The sequence below is a fragment of a genome, unplaced genomic scaffold (assembly GCF_019419815.1).
Source record: "Pyrus x bretschneideri cultivar Hongxiangsu unplaced genomic scaffold, Pyrus_bretschneideri_v1 Contig22, whole genome shotgun sequence".
Taxonomy (NCBI): Eukaryota; Viridiplantae; Streptophyta; class Magnoliopsida; order Rosales; family Rosaceae; genus Pyrus; species Pyrus x bretschneideri.
The window spans coordinates 2,996,307-3,019,948 of record NW_025999524.1 but is presented as its reverse complement, the minus strand read 5'-3'; the positions used below and the strand labels follow the sequence as shown (position 1 = coordinate 3,019,948).

At 40.6% G+C, this 23,642-nt stretch overlaps 6 protein-coding genes across 6 annotated transcripts; 2 read left to right on the top strand and 4 right to left on the bottom strand.

Moving 5' to 3' along the window:
* The first annotated feature begins 507 nt into the window (after window positions 1–507).
* Window positions 508–3,918, top strand: LOC103947261 (nuclear transport factor 2-like). Its single transcript, XM_048584760.1, has 8 exons — window positions 508–715; window positions 1,278–1,456; window positions 1,725–2,004; window positions 2,105–2,349; window positions 2,433–2,589; window positions 2,711–2,832; window positions 2,922–3,039; window positions 3,400–3,918. The coding sequence occupies exons 2-8, from the start codon at window positions 1,280–1,282 to the stop codon at window positions 3,675–3,677; spliced, it is 1,377 nt and encodes a 458-aa protein (XP_048440717.1). The 5' UTR covers window positions 508–715; window positions 1,278–1,279; the 3' UTR covers window positions 3,678–3,918.
* A 2,848-nt stretch (window positions 3,919–6,766) lies between these two features.
* Window positions 6,767–9,610, top strand: LOC125477687 (ninja-family protein AFP3-like). Its single transcript, XM_048585091.1, has 2 exons — window positions 6,767–7,916; window positions 9,068–9,610. Exons 1-2 carry the CDS (start codon window positions 7,169–7,171, stop codon window positions 9,496–9,498), a joined length of 1,179 nt encoding a protein of 392 aa, XP_048441048.1. The 5' UTR covers window positions 6,767–7,168; the 3' UTR covers window positions 9,499–9,610.
* A 430-nt stretch (window positions 9,611–10,040) lies between these two features.
* On the bottom strand, window positions 10,041–14,481 carry LOC103947259 (LRR receptor-like serine/threonine-protein kinase RPK2). Its single transcript, XM_048585088.1, has 2 exons — window positions 14,260–14,481; window positions 10,041–13,961 (listed from the first exon to the last, which is right to left on the bottom strand). Exon 2 carries the CDS (start codon window positions 13,621–13,623, stop codon window positions 10,201–10,203), a length of 3,423 nt encoding a protein of 1,140 aa, XP_048441045.1. The 5' UTR covers window positions 13,624–13,961; window positions 14,260–14,481; the 3' UTR covers window positions 10,041–10,200.
* A 152-nt stretch (window positions 14,482–14,633) lies between these two features.
* LOC125477686 (proteinaceous RNase P 1, chloroplastic/mitochondrial) lies at window positions 14,634–17,880 on the bottom strand. The gene is made up of 6 exons (XM_048585090.1): window positions 16,572–17,880; window positions 15,984–16,073; window positions 15,702–15,883; window positions 15,408–15,528; window positions 15,064–15,132; window positions 14,634–14,877 (listed from the first exon to the last, which is right to left on the bottom strand). Exons 1-6 carry the CDS (start codon window positions 17,700–17,702, stop codon window positions 14,776–14,778), a joined length of 1,695 nt encoding a protein of 564 aa, XP_048441047.1. The 5' UTR covers window positions 17,703–17,880; the 3' UTR covers window positions 14,634–14,775.
* Window positions 17,881–18,211: 331 nt separating this feature from the next.
* On the bottom strand, window positions 18,212–21,417 carry LOC103947256. Its single transcript, XM_048584804.1, is given in 9 exon segments — window positions 18,212–18,615; window positions 18,788–18,923; window positions 19,083–19,144; window positions 19,146–19,400; window positions 19,402–19,601; window positions 19,726–19,821; window positions 19,955–20,030; window positions 20,151–20,267; window positions 20,821–21,417. Coding segments are annotated over 8 exon segments (1,131 nt in total). The 5' UTR covers window positions 20,821–21,417; the 3' UTR covers window positions 18,212–18,426.
* LOC108867235 lies at window positions 21,283–23,352 on the bottom strand. The gene is made up of 3 exons (XM_048585152.1): window positions 22,505–23,352; window positions 21,829–21,901; window positions 21,283–21,438 (listed from the first exon to the last, which is right to left on the bottom strand). Exons 1-3 carry the CDS (start codon window positions 23,350–23,352, stop codon window positions 21,283–21,285), a joined length of 1,077 nt encoding a protein of 358 aa, XP_048441109.1.
* Window positions 23,353–23,642: the final 290 nt, after the last annotated feature.

Genomic DNA, 23,642 nt, shown 5'->3' with positions numbered 1-23,642 from the left:
AAATTATTAGCAAACAAAACAAAAGGAACAAATTGGCAATCTTAATTCCTCATCAAAAATCAACAAAATAAATAAATAAATCCCTTAACGAATACCAAAAAAAGGAGGAAATTGACAACTCTTAATTTCCCTTATTCGACATGGCATAAAATCCACCAATCATAGCCGTCAGATCAAGAACTTTTTTATTATCTTAAAACAAATCAAGGACGTCAATTCTAAATGCTTGTACACCAATAACAATCCTCGCCGAATTTTTTTTATGAGGATTTCAGAGATATTTCAATTATATCTTTTTATTATAAATCGTATAATCATTTTTGTCAAGTACTATTTATATTTAATTTTAAATAAAAAAATTTATAATAATTTATAACCGCATGATGTATAATGAACGAATGTGATTTAAGAATCCTCACTTGTCGTACAATATCCATTTAATTTTGGTGGGACCCTCCCGAACTGTGTAAATATGAAAATTCCCTCCAACTCCAGACTCCTGAGAAAGGCGGTGGGCCGAGAGAGGAGAATAAATCGGACCAGGATTTGGAGAAAAACACAAACAAATCGCCTATAAATTCCAACCTTCACATCAGATTCTCCACACCACCTATTACTTTCTTCTTCTCTGCCGCTCCTCTTTGAGTTTCTCTCCCCTTTATCAGGAGTTGGAGCCGCCGCAGGGCGCTTCTCGTCTCCCTGTTGCCGTCGTCTGGTGCGTCTTGATTTCTCTCTTCGCTCCGTGTTGGGGTTTTTTTTTTTTTTTTTTTAATTTGTATCTGGTGTGTTTGAGTTTTCGGTTGATTGCATTGTATCGTGAATGAATTTGAGTTTGCTTGCGTTTTGTTTTCTTTGTTTTTATATCCCAATGTTGTTTTCTTTGCGATTCGATTCAGGAACTAGTTTTTTTTTTCGTAAGGTTTATGATTCCTGATTAAATTTTGTAGATTTGGGTCCAGAAACAAAAGAGAAGAAAAAAAATTATAAATTTGGGGTTTTTTTTTATTTTTTTATGTTTTATATGTAAATTATGCCGATGAGAATTGTATTCCTGTTTTATTTGGGGTTTTAGGGTTGGGGTTTTGTACCCAAGTTTGAGTGGCGATCGTACCAGTACGTTCGGTTTCGTTTTTTAGATCCTCAAATTTCAGTTAATATTGTATGTTTTTCTTTTGGTTGATTTCGAGAGAATGTGAAATTAAGCTATAAATTGGGTTTTGTATTGGATTAATTCTGTTAATATCAAATAAAATTTAACACCACCTTTGTGGTTGCAGAGATGGCAAATCAATCAGAAAATACACCAACAGCAACGGACGTGGGCAAGAATTTTATAAACCAATACCGTCAAATCTTTCGAGGTGATTCGAAGGTGCTCCATAAATTTTATCAGGATTCAAGTGTGCTATCTCGTCCTGAACAAGATGGTTCCATGAAGTCAGTGACAACTATGGAAGTAAGCCTTGTAAAAAGTTTTAATAGTTTCTTTACTGATGTTCGTTACTTAGTTGTTACAGCCTTTTGATTGAGTACAATATTTGTGAACGTATTGGAGGAGATTGCATTGTTAATATGGTGGCCTTTTGCTGCTCTTTCGTGCTTCTTTTGCCTGCATTGGTCTTTGGCAGCCTTAGTTATTGTAAATTTTCATGATGGCATTCGGTTTTGTGTTAACTGGAGTTCTCGTATTCTGATGATTTAATTGGATGTTTGTTTTGAAACAGGGCATTGAGAACATGCTACTGTCCTCGGATTACCAGAAATATCGTGACTTAGAAATATTGACTACCGATTCTCAGTTTTCACTCAATGGTGGAGTGATTGTTTTAGTGACTGGATATTTAACTGGAGATGACAAAGTGCGAAGAAAATTTACTCAAACTTTCTTTCTAGCCCCACAACAGCACGGATACTTTGTCTTGAATGATATCTTTAAATACTTGGATGTTGTGCCAGATAATGTTGTCGAAAGTACACCAGAAGCTCCTGTTCCCTCGAACCATGGTATGTTATATGGTGTATGCGATTTCAAATATAATTTTCCTTTTTTTTTTGGGAGGTTGGCTTTTGGAAAACAAATTATTTATGGATATTATGTTATCAGTTGTTACAGAGCCCTCTGCTGTCGCTGATCAGCCCGTGGTCAGTCAAACTACCACTTTGGAGGTTAAGATCACTAATGAAAAGAAAGCCAATAATGTGATGGAGACTGTTCCGGAACCTATTACTAAATACAGTGTGAGTGCTGATAATCCCATTGAATCAAGACAGAGCGTTACCCTGAAGGCAACGGAGCACGCAGCTCCTAAAGCCCAGAAGGATGCCCCAAAGAAGTCTTTTGCAGCAGTGGTGAGTTAATGTTTAGGTTGTCTAGTAGTTGGTACTTGGTATTACTAGACTTGTGTTTATCATCTGATTGTTTCTCGGTTCAGGTGAGTGCTTTGAGTGAGAATAAAGCTCCATTTGTTGTGAGGACACCTGTGGGCAAACCTGCGCCCAAACCTGTTGAGCAGCCGCGTGCACCTGTAACGCCTGAAGCTTTACCTCCCCGAAACAACCGTGCTGTGGACAAGAATAATGTTCCTGCAGGTTGGTATTAAATTCTACCATTTTACCTGTTTTATTTGTGCCAGTTAATGAGGTGTTATATAACTTTCTCACTGTTGGAATAAGTATTCATACTTTGTACCCTTCTTATTTGCCGTTGCAGTTAAGTCTCATGCCATTTTTGTTGCCAAGTTGCCCATGGATGCAACTCATGAAGAACTGGAGAAGATATTCAAGCCTTATGGACCCATCAAGCGCAATGGGATTCAAGTTCGAAGCCATTGGGTATGCTTTACGTCTTTTGTGTATTCTTCTTGATTTAAGCCTTTCGTGTATTGTTTCTCACTCGTCCTGCATCACACTTGTATATCCAGGATCAGGGAAACTGTTTTGGGTTTGTGGAATTTGAATCTGCTGACTCCTTGCAACGTGCACTTCAGGCATCTCCTATCAAATATGGCAATTATGAGCTACAAATTGAAGAAAGACGAGGCAAGTTGAAATGTTATTCATCATTCTTTCTGAATTATGTGCATTGCTTTTGTAGAAATTACTTTCTTTCCTCCACCATTGCCTTTGTCACAATTGCTCATACGAAAATGTCCTATGTCCAACATGTTTAAAATAAAAACTCTTTATCTGCTCTCCTATCTTAACCTCGCTGCGCTCATTTCTTTCTCATCACCAACGTAGAAACAGTATCAAACGAACCCATGTGTTATAAAATAATGTAACATTGCCGAAAGACCATAACCTTATATATCTGTAGTAAAAAATGCAAATGTATTATCACTCAAAATATGCTTGGGAGATGACATGCTTGATTGCTTACGACTTATTTTATGCTTGCAGCCAGCGACAAAGGAAGGTTCTCATCAGGAAGGGGTGGATACCAAAATGACAACTTTAGGGGCCATGGAAACTATAATGGAGGCCGTGGGAACTATAATGGAGGCCGCGGAAACTACAATGGAGGCCGTGGTTATGGAAGAGACGATCAGGAGAAGAGGGGTGAATACTGTGAATTCCCCGGTCCAGCTGCCGGGCGCAATGGAGAAGCTTATCAGCACCGGAGATCTTACCAGAATGGAGGAAAAGCTCCTCGTCAAACATCAAAATCTGCAGCTTAAGTTAGGTTAAGGATCTTGTCAGGTTGAAACATATAAGAAAGCTTATTTACTTAAGATATTTCATACACTAGGCGTTTTTGGTAGGCAGAAGTTAGAGAGCGGCCATATTACGAGGTTTTGACCTTGCCCCCACACACACCCCCCCTCCCAAAAAATTATTATTGGAAGTTTTGAGTAATGCTAGGAAAACCATATAATTGAGTAACGTTAGGAAGGTTATATATTTATACATATACACATGTGGTACAAAAATATGGTTTCTCCAGCATTTATCTTCATAGTTATGTTGATTATTTTGTGTTATATGTTTGACATCCTTGATCGAATAATTGGTGTTGAAAACCAAATTGAGCATATATGTGCATAGCTAAGTTGTCATCACAATTTGCTCTGTCCTTGAGGATGTGGCTTTTGTTGGTGCCAGATAACGTATACGATTCATAGATTTTCGGTATTTTCACAAAGATTCCGGCGAAAATCCGGGTTCGTGACAGACTGACATGGCATGTGGGGATACAATACTTTATGAGACAGGTGTATGTAGGCAGGGGTTTTTAAGTCATTTCAAAGATGGCGTAAAACACAACCGTGTTTTTTGTCTGTGGATTGCAATCCTTAACCAACACGTGGCGACCTGAAGAATCGGGGAATCTTTCATCTGGTTTAGCACCGTGGGACCGTTTAGCAGGCAGAAAAGTATCCGCCTACACTTTCACGCTCTCCCAAATATGAAACACGTTTTTAACGGACAAGTGAAAAACTGCTACTTTCCCGTCCATACTATTCCCATACAAAATAGATCATGAGCGACGCGTAGCGTCTGTGATAGTTAAGAGTCTGTTGCAAGCATTTGTGGAGATATTAGTATATGTGATAGAAGATCGAACCTCTCTATTTAGTATTCTTTGAAATCACTTGCACTGCTTTAACGAGCCGTTTAACATAGTAGAAAAAAAAGTATTGAAATGTATGGCTATTTCAAATATACGCAATCACATTAACTAAAGTAGATATGGTATCTTTTATGCACATGTATTTGAATTCGTTTTTATACATTTTATATTAGTTTAAAATAAACACCGTTCGAATAAAAATTTAAATTTTTGTTTTAAAATGAATTACTAGCATTTAAAATAGACTTGTGCTCTATTTTCTACATTTCTCACTAATAAAAAAAGTGCATGGTTACGTTTATAAAGTGCAAAATAACCCCCTTTATTGTTCCAAAAAAAATAACTCCATTTATTTTTCGGTTGATGAAATCGAAATTCTTTTGGCAAAAAAGTAAGCGAAAAAGTGGGCCAAAAATACCAGACGACATGTCGCTCTCAGAAGTTGGTGATTGCTATGTTGGACACGTGGATACCCGACACGTAGCTAGTTGTACTATTTTCTAGGGTGTGGGAAACTGTAACTTGCCACTGCTGGTCCCACTTCTTTTACCCATAAAAAATTATGATGACGGCATGTTTCTTGGTTGGAAGCACGTGCACCCCACTCCACTCGCCCGATCTCTATGTTCTTCCTAGTTGACTTTATGGGTAATAGATTTTGACTACATCATCGTAATAGAGAGCAACTTACATTGTACGCTGTCGTGTATCATTTTAATTCTTAAATATAAGAAAAAACTGATTCCATACTATATAGTAACGTAATAATGTAAAACCTAGCTTTATCGTAATACAAAAAATACATTATAGCAACTTTATGTTTTCTATGAGTGTGTGCTATTTCTTTTACTAGAAAATAAAAGTCCGAATCTAATATCGTTATCGAACATGAGGGCAATCAGTCTTATATTTGGTTTAACAGTTATTTCGTGCACTCAATTTTAATTTGTATAAAATTTAATACTTTTATTTGGGTCAATTTTGGATCAACATGCTATAACTATCTTGTATGGTTTGACGGGTAATTGGCAATACATATTTTAACTCTTGACTTTTCATGTATTAATAGACACGAGAAGTTCATAATTGTAATGTTTCTATTCGATTATACATTGTCACAATCACATGAGCTTTCTTGTTATTCAATTTATATTTCATTTACAAGTTAGACTAAAGTAATGATACTTACAAAAGTTTGAGTTAAGAAACCAGCATGATTTATTATTTCGTTGCCGCAAACCTATCTCCGCAGAGTTTGTAGAAAATCCACCTAAGAACACTACTTATTGTCATCTAACCTAAAAGGCTATAAAAACCAGTTCCATACTATACATGTTAGGATATTGAAACATAATATCTTACAATTTACAACCATAATTAACAATATAAAAACTCATCAAAAATAAATTATCAGATCTAAATCTGTTATTTAAAAAGATGACAGAGAAAGTAGTACTAGTCAAATAATTAAAACGACAACAATAACCTAAGCACGACCAACAATAAAATAAATAAACATGAGTGGACAAGTAGTATAAGGGATTTTCGATTGAGCAATTTTATCTGGTGTAGGTTTATCTCTCATCTGTTTTTTTTTCACTCTCCTCGCATTTACGATCATAATTAAGTCAAGTTAACATTTTGCGTTAAGTTTTGTACAGAGAGAAAGACAAAATAAAAAGTGTAAAGAAAATATGCTAAGAAGATTCTCTTTAAAGTGGACTTACCGTATTACCTCATCTCTGTAGAACAATTCAAGCTCTAATATTATAAATAATGTATCAAAAAGATATAGTGTCGACAATTCATTGAAATTTCCTATTTAAAAGAGTCTTCTTACAAAAAAAATGAGGAGATAAAGAATTGGAGGAGAGAGAAATCTAGCAGCAGCAGACTACAACAACCAAAGCCACCGTCGAGGCATTTTACGACAGGCCGAACCAGTCGGACCACGTGTCTCCTAACTGCTGTCTATGTATGACCGACACGTGGTTCTATCCCCTCCTGATTCTCTTCACGACACGTGTCTAGGCAAGGACAGGTTACTGTTGCTGGTGGAGATGCCAAAAAGACCATGCCGGTCAGGCTACGTGTCGGCACGGCATTCCTCGAATCAGCCACTTGCCTCCCCCAGGTTGTTTTCCTTTCAAAACGCCAAGGGCATTTTCGAAAATTTAACGAAAATCTCTCCCTTTGTCTCTGCTTTTCTTTCCCTTTCCGTTTTTTATGCAATACTTTCTTCTTTCGTTTTCTTATTTTTTTTTTATCGAAACTTTCTGCTTTCGTTCTCTCTGCTTCTGTTTTTCCTTTCAAAATCCGTAATCTCGGATATCTCTCGAGTTGGGAAAGAAACTCGGCCGAGTTGAAAACGGACGACTCATAAAGTAGCAGAGAGGGAAACGGCTTTCTTTGGTGCGTCGTTCCTGAATCGGATTTGAACCGAATGCTGCGAGCGTTTTCCTACTGTCATCTAAAACAAGTTTCTGCTCATGGGTTCTGCCGATCAAAGCTTCAACCTTTCGAATCTGCAGATACATACATATAGCTTCTGAAGCATATATATACACACATACATATATATATTTATCTGTTTTTTCCATGGGTGAAGCTAATGAAGGGAGAAGGAGAGCTATGGAAAATCTGTCTCTGGAAATGGAGAAGTACCCGAGAGATCTGCTGCAGAGGTTAATGTGCAGAAGTAACGACGCGACGACGCCGTTACAATATACGGACGCTAACGAGGAAGAGGAGTCGGATGAGCTGGAGTTGAATCTCGGGCTTTCGTTAGGTGGCCGGTTCGGGGTCGACAAGAGCGCGAAGAACAAGCTAATCCGATCTACGTCGATTGCCGGGACGATGCCGTTTGTGAGGGACGACAACGACGCAACGGCGCCGACGTACACGGCGGGGCTGATGAGGACGTCTTCGCTTCCGGCGGAGACGGAGGAGGAGTGGAGGAAGAGGAAGGAGTTACAGACGCTGAGGCGGTTGGAGGCGAAAAGGAGGAGGTCGGAGAAGCAGAGGAACTCAAAGAACGAGAAAGAAGGGGGTTCTGTGGAGGAGGAAAAGCGCGAACTTGAGGGTTCAATTGGGCCCAGCTTGGGCGGTGTCAGGGGTAATCGGACGGCGGGCCCGCCTTTCGGGTTGCCTAGCTGGGTTGCGGCAGCAGTTGCTAGGCAAGCTGCTAGTGGTGGCGGAGTGGGTGCAAATGCATTTGTGAAATTAAAAGGTGAGAGTTTGAGTGGTTTGCAAGGATTTGGAAGGCGACCCAATTCGCAGGGCTCGTCGGAGTCCCAAGGCGGAAGCTCGTCGGGGATGTCGGAATTGGAGAGTAAACCTCTTCAAGGTATCTCAATTTTTCTGAATTCTGTTTCTTAATCTGAATTTTGGGATTGAAGTTGTTGATTTTGCTTCGATTACTGGGTTTTTCTATTTTGTTTTGTTGAGGAATAGGATTATGGGAGTGCAGGACATGTCTGCTACAGTAGAAGATGGAGTCTTAGGTTGTTTTCCCATGTGGTCTCTCTTTTGTTCTTTGTTGTATGTTGGGGTGTTCTAATCATCCGTGTGCTCGCTCTCTTTAGTTAATCGAGTGCGATGCAAAGTTGGTTGCTGAGAAAAATTTGGAACACGACAGAGGACATGAGTTCCTCAGCTTAACGGACCTATCCAGTTGTTTTCGGTTAGGTTTGGTTCCCTTTAGATCCCAGAAGGGATGTGTCTTGTGCCTGCATTTTTGTAAGATGCCGGTACAGATCACTTTCCCGTCCAAGTGAGATTCAAGATGCAGCTGATCAGCATTCCCCTTCTGCCCTTCTGCGTGACAGATTTTATCCGAGTATTTCCCAAGGGGGGATGAACGAATGTTGCGGCACATTCTGCAAGCCTGCAACAGCTGCACTGATCTCTAACCTGTCCAATAGTCTGGGTAGTTCCAAGGTAGGGCGACGGATACATTAGAGAACGATTATGATGTACCAAGTATTTTCTTCCTTGCCGCACAAGTGACGACAATTCTGTAACTAAGCAGTACAGTGTGCAATTACCCCCGGTGACTCATCTTCAACTGGATTGTGGACAAACCGAGATATGGTATGAGCAATCTGGAGAAGTAAATATGAAAGTTTCTAGTGTTCTATGGAGGTTGTTTTCCATTTGACATCGCAGCCTAAACCTAGCGTGGATGCGAGAGTGGAACATATTGATTAGCTTATCCTAAGAACGGTACGCTTATGATGTAGTCAGGTAGTCTATGGAAGTAGCTTTCTTGTCCGAGGCTGGCTTCTGTCTGTCTGTCTTGGTCGATGTGAATACTTGGTTTACTTCGATAGATTGATATGTAGTTCAACAGGCTCTTACCTGCTGTGTTTTTAAATTTCCAAACTTGCTAATGTGAATTTGAAATCATAAGATTCCACAAACAGGTGAAGGGGATGGAACAAAAGAGGAAACACAATGCTGCTTCTTCTCCCTCATTATTTTCCCTTACCATCACAGGAACCAGCAGTTGCGGTGAAGGAAGAAGCCCTGTACCTTCTAGCAACCAGTTGCTGCAAGAACAGAGTAATCAGGACAACGCCATGGCCACTTCAGGCACAAGAACAGCAGATGATGCATCCAAAACTCCCAAAGCCGACATAGAAAACCCATCTAAGAAGCCTAGTTCGCAAGAAAACAGCGAAGGGGAAACGAGGAGGAACACCATGGAGGACATGCCGTGTGTTTTCACAATAGGAGATGGCCCAAATGGTAGAAAAGTTGAGGGAATTCTGTACAGATATGGGAAGGGACAGGAAGTGAGAATAATGTGTGTATGCCATGGAAGCTTTCTGTCTCCGGCAGAGTTCGTGAAGCATGCAGGAGGGAGTGATGTCACTCACCCGCTTAGGCATATTGTTGTAAACCCAGCTGCCATTTCCTTTTTGTAAACAAAAAGGAGAGAAATTTAAATTTGATAGCTTTTTTTTGGTTTATTGATTTATTTTTATTTTTGGTGCGTTCTAGAAATGGAGTTTATATAAAAATAATATCTATTATCTATTCATGGTTTCGCAGAGTTTTAAATGACATATCTTCCAAAAGAGAATAACTCACATGAAAGGACGGAACTCCACTATTTTAATGGAATGGGCGCTCGGCCACCTGTTTTTATCATTTTAAGATCACGCATGACAGTAATGTGTTGCGTGTTCATGGTATTCGCGATTGTCCACCTCTAAAGATATTGCCTTCTTTTCATTAAAGCTCTATATATTTCTCTTATGAGCTTTGAAGAGACGAACATGGAGTCCTCTTCTTACAATCGTCTGGTTTCTCTTTTACAACATGGAACACCCTGAATCCGTTTCTTTTAAACAAGAATTGTTGTTCGTAAGGTTTGAACTTAGGATTTCCTCCCATAAAGTGGAGACTGAATGCCACTAGACAGTCAGCGACTACCAATTTTTCACTTAAGATTACAGATGGTCAATTGCGAATGAACTCAAGACATATACTAGTATAACTGCATGGTTGACAAAATTTCTCCGCTCAGCAGAATATGCTTGTTGCAGGAAAAACAACAAACTGGAAACCAAAATTCGACTACGCAGAAATGTATAAGTTACAAGCATGACATACCTTCTATAATTCTAGGTTATGATCGATAGCTCTATACTTTGCTCATTATCCGGCTTCCTTGAAGTAGGTTGGATCCGCTTTAATCTTTGGACGACTTGCTTCATTGTTGGCCTAAAGGTGAGGGTCTTGACCGTGCATGAGACAGCCAGATTCAACATCTCGATTAGATCATTCTGGGGTCCTGCATCCCATAGCCCTTCTATGAAGACCTCCTCATCCCGACCCTGTTCTAACAGCATGTCCACCCAAGAGACAATGTTGAAACCATGGCCATGTGACGAAAACGAAGGGTCCAATGCTTCTTTGTGCGACATCAATTCAAGCAGCATAACACCGTAACTGTAAACATCAGACTTTTCAGACACATGGCAAGTCATAGCATACTCTGGTGCTACGTACCCAAAAGTCCCTGCCACACCAGTTGTTACGTGTGTTTCTGAAGTTCCCAAAAGCCTAGATAATCCAAAGTCAGACAAATAAGCATTGAACTCATTATCCAACAGTATGTTACTTGGCTTGACATCACGGTGAAGGACACGCGGAATACACTCGCCATGCAGATAAGCAAGTGCATGGGCTATATGCAAAGCAATCTTGTGGAGAATTTGCCAATTAAAAGGCCTCCGAGATCTCTCCTTGATAAATTTTTCCAAATTCCCTCCCGGTAAATAATTGTAAATGAGCAACATCTCAGTTTCACTGGCATGGTAACCTATTAAAGTTACCAGGTTTGGGTGTCTCACCCTGCCAAGGGTTTTAATCTCAGCATGAAACTGTTGAACACCGTGAAACCTTCCAACAGCTAGCCTTTTCACAGCTACAGTGATTCCTGGAGCAATTTCGGCTTTGTACGTGGCCCCAAATCCTCCACTTCCAATATGGTGGCTGCCATTAAAATTCCCTGTTGCTTGAACAATAATCTCAAATGTCAAAGGAGCCCCAATGTTTGTAAACAGAGTCATTTCTTTATATTCAAAACCCTGAACCCTGGAATCTGGTATCCATTTTCTCGTATAAAAGAAAAGGATAACGAGAGAGAGCAGAACCAAAACAACAGCTGATGCAGATGCTATGGATGCGATCTCGACTGAGCCTAATCCGCTATTATCATCACCACCAGTAGTTTCTGATATAGAATCAGGGTTATGTTGTGAACTCCCATTCCTATCTGGCTGATCTGAAGATGGAGCAGTTAGCGGAACATGGCATGGAATAATGAAAGGATTCCCAAGGACACTGCTGCAGTTCATCGCACTATTGTTCAATGGAAATGAACCAGACAGGTTATTGAAGGAGGCATTGAATGTAGATAGGGATTTCAGATTAGTCAAGCCTGAAGGGATGTGCCCAGAGAGTTTATTGTTGTCGAGCAAAAAAACAGTTAAATTTTTCAAGTTCACAAGACCTTGAGGAATATCACCAGAAAGAGAATTAGAAGACAGTTTTAGCACCTCAAGGGAGTGCAACCACCCAAAGCTAGCAGGAATTGCACCAGTGAGGTTGTTGTTAGCCAGGGCCACATACTTGAGATACTTCAACTGACTGATACTGGCGGGAATTTGACCTTGTAGCTGGTTCCTGCTCAAGTCAAGAAAGACAAGAGATTCCAAACCCCCAATATCTGAAGGTATTGACCCATATAAAACATTGCCAGAGGCATCCAAGAATCTAAGAGATCTGCACATCACACCAATCCCCAAAGGAATTTGACCTGACAACTTATTGTCGCTGACATCAATAATCATTCCATCTAATCCATCACATTTTCCTAGTAAGCTTTCAGGAAATGATCCAGTAAGCTTGTTGCCACCAGCAAGAAATGCATAAACAGTCTGCTTCTGCAATCTCTCGGTTGCAAGAGGGAGGTGTTGGATTGGACCAGTGAAGTTGTTACCACTAAAATCATGAACCATAGTGAAACTAGGCAAATGGCTATCAAGCTGAGTTTGGCAAGTAAAGAGCACTTGATACGGAAATGATAGATTGTTGACTCGAACACGATCTGAATTTGGGAGCACCTGGGGGCACGCTCTGTACAGAAACTCGGGCACAGGTCCAGACATGAAGTTTCCACTGACATTGAAAACAGTCATACATGGAACTGGAAACTTCTCATCAATATTCCCACTCAGCTTATTTGATCCCAAATTTAGATAATGCAGCTTCTTGCATCTTTCAAATACTCCAGTGACTTCTCCGCTGAAAAGGTTCTGAGCTAAGTTCAACATTTCCAAGTTCTCACAACCACCCCAATTGCTCGGAAGCTTTCCCTCAAGGGTTGCCCTTGGAGCCCAAACTATTTTCAAATTTGGAAGGGTTGTAATTTCCTCTGGAACGGAGCCTTCGTAATAATTGTAATCATCGTCCAAACCACTAGATAAATCAATTGATGTATCTCCTTTTGTATTCTGATTGGTTGTCAATGGATTAAAAAGATTCGACAGGACAAGAACAGATAAATTGACACATTGTCCAAGCTCAGCAGGAATTGGCCCGCTAAGGCTATTTCTTGAAACATCTAGAACTTCAAGCATTCGAATCCAACCAAGTTCTAGAGGAATGCCACCATCCAATATATTTGAAAACAACAAAAGAGTCCGTAAACTCCGACAATTCCCCAAACTACCAGGAATCTTCCCAACAAGGAAATTCCCCGACACATCAAGATGTTCAAGATTTCGGCAAAAGCTTCCAAATGTGGCTGGTATAGAGCCATTTAACCTATTTTGAGCCAAATAAAGTCCCTGCAACTTTGCAAAACTACCAACAAACCCAGGAATGGTTCCACTCACTTCATTGCCTACCAAATTCAACACCTCCAAATCCACACATCTCGAAAGCGAAAAAGGAATCTCCCCACCAATTCTATTAAACCCAAGGTTCAAAACCCTCAACCTCCTCGAACCCAAAAACCGGGTTGGCAAACTTCCGTTCAACAAATTTCCCTCAAGATCAAGCACTTCAAGATTCTCCAACCCCCAAATTTCCTTCGGAATTTCGCCACCAAGTTCATTAAATGGCAGCGATAAAACTCTAAGCTCAGTGAGCTTTCCCACCCAAGGCGAAACCTTTCCACCCAATTTTCCACTAATAACTAAACTTTTCCTCCAAACAGCGAACTCATCAAACGGAAATGGAAATTTCAAACTCTGAGAGCAAGAGAGAGCTCGAAAATTACCTCCTTTGCCACTGCTGCCGCCGAGACTGAGCGAAACGACCCTGGATTTGTCGTTGCAGGAGACCCCGACCCAGGAGCAGGGGTGATCGAAGCTGTTGGATATCCAGCCGGAGAGAACCCCATGCGGGTCGGAAAACGAGCTCTTGATCTCGAGCAAAATCGACTTCTCGGAAACCAGCGCTTCCCCAGAAACGCAACTCAATAAGCAGAAGGCTTTGAGAAAAAGCGCGGTTTTGAAAAGCAGATGGCATTTCATTTTCTCGGGAGCAAAGGGTAAGACCGCGTTTGGCTTTTGGCTTTTGCCTTCTTGTTTCTTCGTCTTCTGTAATTTGCTTCTTCTGCTTCTGGGAGAAGATGAAGACTCGGGTCTTCGGGGGTGTCTGTTTCTGTGAATTTTGTTGAATTGAATTTTAATTTTATTGGTTTTTGGGTTGGAAAATTCAACGCCCAAAGCCCAGCGGGGGAAGACCGGGGGTGGGCCCCGGAGGACTATAAGGATGTGGGGACCATTGTCGGTCAATGAAAGCAAAAGTCAACAGATGTGGATAGTGGGGCCCTGCATGTCTGTCCGGGTAGCGGTCTGTATCTGCCATCCTGCCGTTAAACACACAATTATTTTTTAATTGAGGAAAATAGACAACTGGAGACGTCTTAATGACACAAAAAATACATCATTACATAAATAATTGTAAGAATAATAGTTGCATTTCTCTACGGAGAAATGCATACATGTGAATCACATATTTTTATCGTATAAATTTCATATTAATTTTCATTTAAGATCATCCATAATAAAAAAATAACCCAATGTTTATACGAAAAAAAATAAGTGTTGTTCTTTGAAATTCTGAGATACCTTTAACATTTACTCTCGAACTACTCGACGAATTACCTTTATGATCACTAAGCAGGATAGCTGCTAGACTCATGCCTTTGTTGCGTTGCTATGGGCATCTGTGAACATGCTTGTTCAAAAACTATTCACATTAGTCAACATGCTCGCTCAAAAATTATTGACAACAGTTCACAGGCTCGCTCGAAAGTTGTCGACATCTGTTGACAAATGTGTTATGTTAAACTTAGACAACAACCCCATACCTACCAAGACTTTATGAAATGCCATTGCATGCTATTATGTCCAAAAAAATTTAAACGCTACGTGCTCTATTCTCAATGACCCCAATAACATTGATTGAATCCGCCAGTGTCTATTATTCCTACTACCCATTGTTGGTCCAAACGCAATAAAAAATCAACAGATACAAATTATTCAAGAAATTCTCATACAAATGAATTATAGCGTACAAAATGTAAATGGTTGATCACGCTATCATGGTGTCCATCCAATGAATTATATTTTATCTTCAAAAATAAAAAATAAAAAATAAAAACCCGAAAATCTCCCTCTCTATTTGGTATTTCTGGCTCTGGTGGCGCACAGCCACTGCCTTGGGGTCTCAATGTCGTCACCTGTGGTTGTTGGCACGTGCCACTCCCCATCCTCTGCTTCCTGTTTAAGTATTTATCAACAATGCACTATTTAACTAAACCAAAGGGATTAGATGACGCTTTATCGCAATGATAAAAAAGAATGATGCTTATTTGTTAAAAAAAATACTAAACCAAAGGGTTATGATTAAGCTCGAAAACCGGATTAACGAAAAGAAATGAGATTAGTATCAGCTGATTATCGCACCTGGATTACAATCGAATACGGGGGTGGCATATGAAGGTTAAGTCCCCGCCTTGATACGGACAATCGAACCTGCAATGTAAACGAACCAATGTAACTGCACACTTCTGTTTTCGAATTTCTTGTTACCGGCATTGCCATGCTAATGTAAGAAAGAAATCCAATAGCAGCTAAGATCCCGTTTCAATTTTCCTCCCCCTTGTTATCTTTGAGAAACTGGGGGATGGTTTTGAATACGGATCCAAGCGAAGAAAAAAACCTCAAGCTCTTTGTGTATGTACAATAAACGTCTACATACAGAAGATTCTTCTAAACTACGAAAACAATAATCAGCAGACGCATGATACCTGGTGTTTTTCCTTCCATCTTGGGAAAAAGCTAGTCCCTAGAAGTTGGAACAAGTGGTCTCTCATCTCATCGTTCGTCACCAGCAAACACTTGCAATTAACAGCAGCGTACAACCAGTACCTACAAATCGCATAGGACTACATTTTAGGCACAGGTAAACTCGGTAAGTAGAGACAAGTGTGATTTTTCGAAGATTTAAGCCATGGAAACAAATTGCAGTATATATCGACTACAACTATTCATGTCTAATAACTCAGTCCAACCATTTGATCGGTCAAGAGATGCAAACTTACCAATCATCATTTGAACCAACTGGAGTAGCATAAAGTACACTGGACTTTTTCCAACTCTCTAACAATCTCTTGTTATTAGGATTCTGAGCGGGACCGCCAGTTACACGATTCTGGTGCAATATAACAAGTGGCAATCGCTTTGATGGGCTCATTTGGCGTAACCTGTTCACCAGAGTATCGAGCTACGACAAAGATGGAGTCATTAAGCAGCCCATTCATATATCTGATACAAAGAAATCAAAAGACACAGTGTCACGAAACTAATCATAGTCTACCACTCACCTGGAAAAAGCTGAAATTATGTTGATTGACCAGACCAACATTGGCACCATCTACAACAGCATCGAATGGACCATGCCTTTGAAGCCACTCCTGGATGAGTTTAACTTCTAATCAATCAGGACAGCTGACAAACATATTATATATCATTTGCCTGAATCGAACAAGGTAAAATGTATAGACGAATAATGACTAATTATCGAAATCATGAATACATAACAGGAAAACACAAGAAACCTCTCCCTTACTGCTTCCCACACAAGGGGTTGGTGTTTTTCTAATAAAGTTGTGCCTCCTAATAAAGTTCCATTTTTTGCCAGACCTAGTTACGAACTTATTTTCCGAATAGGGATATCGTATTACACTAGTACCAGTATCACACAATCCATATAACTCCACAAGGCCCTCCAAGCGGAGCTCTCCTCGTCAATGTAAAGATATGAACATAAAGATGCATATCAACCAAGTTAAATCATTTGAGCAAACCAGATAAGTCAATGCAATCATATATGCTAAACTTGCGTCGAGGGTAACCATTTTTCTTAAATCTTAGAAACTGAAGACAAACAAACAAGGAAAGCAGAATCACACCTGGAATCGAACGAAATCACCCCGAACCTCCCTTTGGCTAGCCAATTTGCTCAAAGAGGTAGCGAAATTCTCGGTCTCTTTCGGATCAATATCGATAGAGACAAGCTTTTCGCCGCAACAAGAGCATGTCCCTGCTTCATCCATCTGAGTCCTCTCCACTCTCCAATTCCCACTCCCAAGCCACCCTTGCCCATGCCACCCTCCACCTCCTCTCACAACCCCTTCCCTCACCTTATTCACATCCCAAGTCTCCACCCCAACTTTCGCCGCCTCCTCGGACTTGAACCACTCCTCCACCACCCCATAAGTTGACTCCGAGACCTGCCTCACCGTGGTCCGCAACCGGTGCAACATCTCATAAACCTTGTCACCTCTGCTCGAATCAGAACTAACTTTTATCAAAGCAGTGATCTCAGGTTCCTCCGCCACAACCCCGGATTCAACCATGTGAGCATCAACCTCATAAGCTCTATCAGCCTCCCCCTTCTTACAGAACTCAAACAATGCCGGACCGTACGACCTCAATTTCGGCGGAATTCCTAAACCCTTCATCTGCTTCACCAAATGAAACGCCATTTCCGGGTCCTCCCCCGCGATTGCCAACCTCGCCGCGCTGGTAAAAGTGGCCTCATTGGGGACAACCTTATCCTCAACCATCTGGCGAAAAATCTCAAACCCCCTCTTCAAACCCACATCACCGTCATCACCGCCGCCATTGGAGGAGCAAAGGTAGAGCAAAACATTGTAATGGTGCAGGCTAAGCGGGACCCCATTGCTCCTGGCCTCGTCGTAAAGGCTCAGAGCTTGGACCAGCTGGCCGTGCCTGGAGCACATGTCCAGCTTGTGCCTAAGGACCCCCTCTGGAGATTCCCGCCGCGCTTTCTTCTTGGCTTTGTTGGAAACCTCCGGTGACGACGGCGACGGCGAGTTATCGGAGAGAGCCAGAGTGCAAAGGTTGAGTCTTTTGTCCATGGAGAAGCTGCCGGTGGAATTTAGGGTCGGTTTAGGTTTCGGGGAGCGGAGAATTGGACGGAAGAAACGGCGGGAGGTTCGGGAAATTAGGGGGAGTGGGATTTTGATGAAGAAGGAGAAGAGCGGCGAGGTTCTTGGCAGAGCGCCGCCGTGCAACATTTTTATTTCTATTTTTTGGGTTTTTTGTGAAATTATAAATTGCAATAGAAAGGAAGGATTGGATTATGGAAAATAAGTCGGAGGATTTCGTCTGGTATTCATGTCTGCTCGGACATGAACTGGGTGAGAATTCAGCGGAGGTTTTGGAAATCTCTGCAACTAAAACCCTAGCTTAAACTGCTTCATCAAGGAAACGACACGTCGTAATATCTTTATCTTCTTTTTTTCTCGTAGGGAAAAGGCTTTGTAACCAAGATAATTTTCGAGATAAGTATAACTTCTCATTTTGATTCTGACATTAAAATTGATAAAAATGGTCCTAACTTTTGAGTTCGTCCATCATTAATTATTTTAGTTATTTTGTAAAAAAAAATCTCCGTTAATAGAAAAGTAAGTTGATGAGTTGATTGAACAAAAATAACCTCATGTTAGCTAAAAATGAAATAGTTATTAAGCATTACTTTTTAGCTTTGTTTTGGTGAAAGGAGAAGAAACTAAAAACAAAATAGTTATTTAACGTAACTTTTTATCATTGTTTTGGTAAAAAGAGGAAGAATCGTACAACCCACCGACGTTAACTTTCATCGATGTCTTTGGCTTATTTTGGATGTCCAGTTTCAATGAGATAACAAAGCAGCTAACGTATACACCTATAAATCCAGTTCTTTCTCTTTTTTTTTTTCAATGTGTTCAACTAAGCATTCTATACAAGTTAATTTGCCCTTCAAACAAGAAGATCCGCAGCCAAGAAATAACTTCCGACCATGACGAATGATGCGATCCCGCTGCGAGCCATCCCTAACCCAAGGCTGCGGAACAGGAGATTCCTGTCTGAAGGGTGGATCCCTGTAACTCTCTCAAACCTGTTCCCTGGTCTTCCCCATTTCAGAAGCTTCCTCTCTGTCGAGACATACTGCCCACCACAAAACACAAATATACGACATTCACAATCAAAGCAAACCTTATAACAGATAACACTCATTGATCAACATGCTGGCAAGTGTTGTCTAAGCATAATCAATACGTGCATCAAAGGTGCATCGTGCTCAAACCGGACTAAACTTTGCTAAAAACAAGTAACAGACCTTGGGCAGCACAGTACATTCTGATCGAGATTTGGCAGTGTCAAAACAATGAGAAACAGCTGCAACAACAGAACCAGAAATTCCAGCTGCAATACTCACAGCCAAAGGAGAGAGGGGACCAATTTCATCATCCGACCTATGAGAAAGCAAGTTCACTTCAACAAGAAGGAAAAAGGGAAACATAAAACAATGCAACTTTGTTTAACAGGTGCTCCTTTTAGCAATACAAAAAATGGTACTTTATGATGTGATTGAACTATGATACAGATTAGTTGATAGAATGTTGCATTAATACCTGGGTTCAGGATCCATCCCCACTGCCTTCCAGTCAAGCATTGCACGGTGCAGAGATTGCCAAGGTAGAAAAGAATATGCCACCAAAAACTGAATCTCGAACAACTCCTGGCCGTAGACCTCTCCATAATGCACCCCATCCTACCAAAGAGATGATTTCAGATGGTTTCCTGACACTGAACACTGAGGGTGGCTTCCCAGAACCTGTTATCATCCATGGGTACTCTTGTAAAGCACTCATCATATTGGGATGCCTGGTTGTTAGGGTGGATAAAAGGGCAACAGAAGAATTTAATGCCTTCATGTCCAGACTACACCCAACGCAACAATCTTTGAATCACAGGTGCGACAGCTCCCTTTTCTAGGAGAGGAGCCGAGTTTGGAAAGCAAGAAGCAGAGGTCACCTGGGCACGAAGTTTTATAAGTTCAAAGGGAGAGCTTTTTAGTGATTCTGCAACACCAGCGACAAGTCCCTCCAGGAGGGCCGCAGAGACGTAGACGTAGTTATCTTCTCGACCATCTGCCAAAGAATGTATTTGCAACCACAAGAGATGTCACGAAGCTGTAAGTCAATATCTAACAAAGATAAATTTTGGTACCATGCACGTGTTTATTATTGGTTACTCAAAAATGAAGAGAACTACCTTTATAAAAGGCAGTCAAAATTTCATAGGTTCCAAAACAAGCTCCCAACCCCAAAGTTCTTCCCGCTGCTAACCATAGAAAACCATTGTACAAACCTACAACATGCATCACAGACCAAACTTAGCATTAAGCACAACACTGGGGAGGAGACGAATCCCGTAAGCATAAACAGAAAGCAGTAGAGAAAACAACAGGACTTGAAAAAACTAATGAAAATCGGGGAAGCACCTGAATTTCCTGAAAAATATCGTAATCTCTTTAAAACCTGAGTAGTTGTCAATTGTTTACTAGAACCTGAACCAACCTGTTCTCTCAATAACAACAAATGAGGATTCAGGTTAGAAGCCGATTATGACACGGCTCTTCACAAAGCAAAAAAATTGTAAAGCATCAGAAATCTAGGCAAAGATGTCGGGGAGCAAACCTGAATAAGGGTTTTGATTGTATCAAGAGGGTAAGTAAGAGCTGTGCCTAATGCCACCGACCCTACACCAGAAAGTGCATGGATTGCAAATATCTGATTCTTTAACAACTCCTCCATCTATGAATTCAGCAATATCAAAGAAAATGTAACACTTACAATCAGAAACTGAGATACAGCTTTATATCCCATTCAATTGTTACTTAACAAAGATTTCTTCGTAACTCTGCTCCACACATGTACTCGACAATTTTCAGATACAAATGCTTTGACAGTCGGTAATGCATGCTGAAAAACGTAATTCAGAGAGGTACTAATTCATGGGATTATGATACCATTTTATCAAATGCATAAGCAAACAATAAGCAGGCATTGTGCAAAAACATTGCAGAATCAAAACCAACACTCAGACCACAGACCGACCCGAATGCTCAGAAAAAATATTTTGTCTTTCTAACAGTAATCCAGTAGGCAGCAACGAAGACCCAATACAATATACACAAACATTGGTCCCTTTGCAGCATTTCAACAAACACCTTGTCTGCAATATACTACAAAGATGAAAACCCGATCAACTGACAGGAAAATGACGTAACCATGTACAAGAAATGCTTAAAACGAGTGTTTAGCAATTAGCATTCGATGTTTGAAATCTCATCGGAGAATATGTTACCGGCTCCGGCGCTGTTCAAGTCACTTTCTTTTTCGTTTCCCTTCTTCAAATTCTTCTGTGAATTTTCAGCTCTCAACAATTATGTATGAAGGTGGAAATGCAAGATTACTAAAAGAAATTCAACTGCAATCGCAAAACGTTTTTTTTTTTATTTCTGAGGTTCAAAAGTACGACCGAAGCTCTGGATTCAGCAACGGAGGAGCTGAGGAGGGAATGGAAGATTGGTTTTTTGGGCCTGAGACCTTTCAGTCGAAGCCCAACTCATATTTGATAACGCTCAGCTCAATGATATTTTAAATTACTCTAATTTATAATATAATAATTTACGAGAAAAAAACAAAAAATATGATAAGGATTCAAGTGTTCGAGGACTAAGGGGACGGGCACACTGTCTAACTACCTTGAATAGAAGCGGATAGTTTATGAAAATTGATTTTTTGAATGATTTATAATATGCCGTGATCATGAGTACGAAATTTTCAAATTCGACAACGAAGTGTTTTGAGGACTTTCTGGAACAGCTTTATACACAGCATGCCTTTCAAACGCGAAGCGTTGCAGATTTCGGGTGGTATTCCCCAAAGGGAGCTCACAAGTAACAAGTTTCCCTGTTGTGTGCTAATGCATGTATTATGGGATGTATTAAACCTACTGGAAATTACACGGTACACCGGAAAGAAAGATCTGAACCTGAAACTAGAACTTGCAACTAAATTCTCTGATCCAGAAGACATCGCTAACTATCGATCAGCGATTGAATTCGCTGACAATCTCGTGTAAACTCTACATATTCTTTCCTCAGTACAAGTATCTGAAGGGAAGGTTAGGCATTCATTATATGGACAAGGAGGAGGCTTACAGAATCCACGGCGCTTACATTTCTCAACAACAGCAACAATAAGAACAACAATGACGCCGGTGACAAGAACAACCCCACTTGAACCAAGAAAAGCAACGAAACCAATAGGTGACTTTTGATTTGGTCACTTTTTTAGGCGATAATCTGACTGGTGGTTGTGGCGGCGGCTGCTCCAGACACGGCTCTGTAACCTTCACAGAACTTTTCATCCCATTTGTCAATCTGCATAACAGAATGCACATACCAGTCACAGACCATAGATTTCAAGCAAAATGGAAAGATTGTTAAAGAAAAGTTATGTTTTCACTTAAAGCCCGACAAATGGCCACCATAGTTAAAGAGACATGCACACATGGTTGAAAAATCACAACACACTCTCTTTTGGCTACAGTTTCAATGATAGCAGAACGCCCAGCTACAGTTCGAACAATAGCAGCTTGGCCATGTAACATAGCAGAACGCCCGGCTACAATTAGAACAGTAGCACAATGGCTATGCACGCTTCTTTATTCTGCAATAAACAAAGGGTGCATTCTTCATGGACCACGTTCGGGGTCTTGGATCTTGGCCAATAAAAGGAAAGTTTCAGGTTTGCGAACTTTGTTACTAATATGCATACATGAACAGACAAACAGATGATGTCTCCCTCCTGTACGCACAAAATTCTGTAGGCAGGCATATGTCGGAATTTTGTGTGTGCGTGAGCATGTATTACACATATGAAACTACATGTAGGCTCATCCTAAAATAAGAATGCATTACATCCAATAGAAAAGTAGGGTACATCCATGCACAATTCACCTTAGATAATGTATATAGACGTACATTGGGAAGGCAAAAGAGCGTGTGCTAGTCCCACTCCCATCAGAACGGCGAGAGAGGCTAGGGGATTTTCCAAATACAGTTGGCGGTGGTACCCTTCCCTCACTATGATCTTCAGCATTTGCTCTTGCTATGTCCTTGATGGTCTCATCTGCCACTCCAACTCCAGATTTCCTCACTTCTTCAATCCTGTCACTTTCAATTTCTACCACTGGAACTGGAGGGGCTGGATTGAGCGAAAACAACTCGCCTGATTTGTACAGTTCCCCAGACTTGCCCAAATCACCGAGAAAAAATGTGTGGTCTCTGGAAAAGCTGTTGTTGCCTAAATGAATGCTAAACAATGACTCATTGGATGCAACACTCCAATCCATTTCTTTGTTGGATTTACTTGTTGAAAACACAGAAGTCGGGATCCTGTAAGGATCATATCCACCACACCGATCCATAGTTTGGATTGAAGGGGAATCTGTTGGTGACAAACCAGGCACCATGGACCCATGGGTGACATCAGAAGCTTGGGATGTTGATGCGGGACCTACAATGTTATAGTCATCATGTTTAGGGACGGAAGCAGTATGTGTTGAAGTTGTAATTCTGTTTGTATCCACTTGGAATAGATCTTCCAATGACGAGTCTGATGCCAATGAAGACAAAGAGGATATCGAGATTAGTCTTCTGGTCGGGACAGGACCACCTTCATTAGCAGTAGCCTCTGGAAGTATTGTTAAATGGCTACTGCTATCACTCCCATCAACGACCTTTGGTGTTTCAGGGTGCTTACTGCCTTCACTCCCATCAACAACTCGTTCTGACTTCTCGCTGTTCTTGCTTCCAGGTTCCAAGTCCATTACTGAAACAATGCCCAAAACAAATTTCATAACATAAATAATTGGTACATTTTGCCTTCAAATGCCAATATTATCTCTTCTAAAGTACTTAATCCAGAGTGAAATGAAATGGATTTCCAAATTAGTTTCATGAATAAAACCGAACTATGATTTGCAAGTTTGGAAATGCTTAGCGAAACACACCTATCTAGATAATACGTCATTATCAATTTTATAACTTTTCTGACATGACTTCTCTCATTCCGAGCAAGTAAATGTGTTTCATTTCAATGACATAAATGAGTACAACA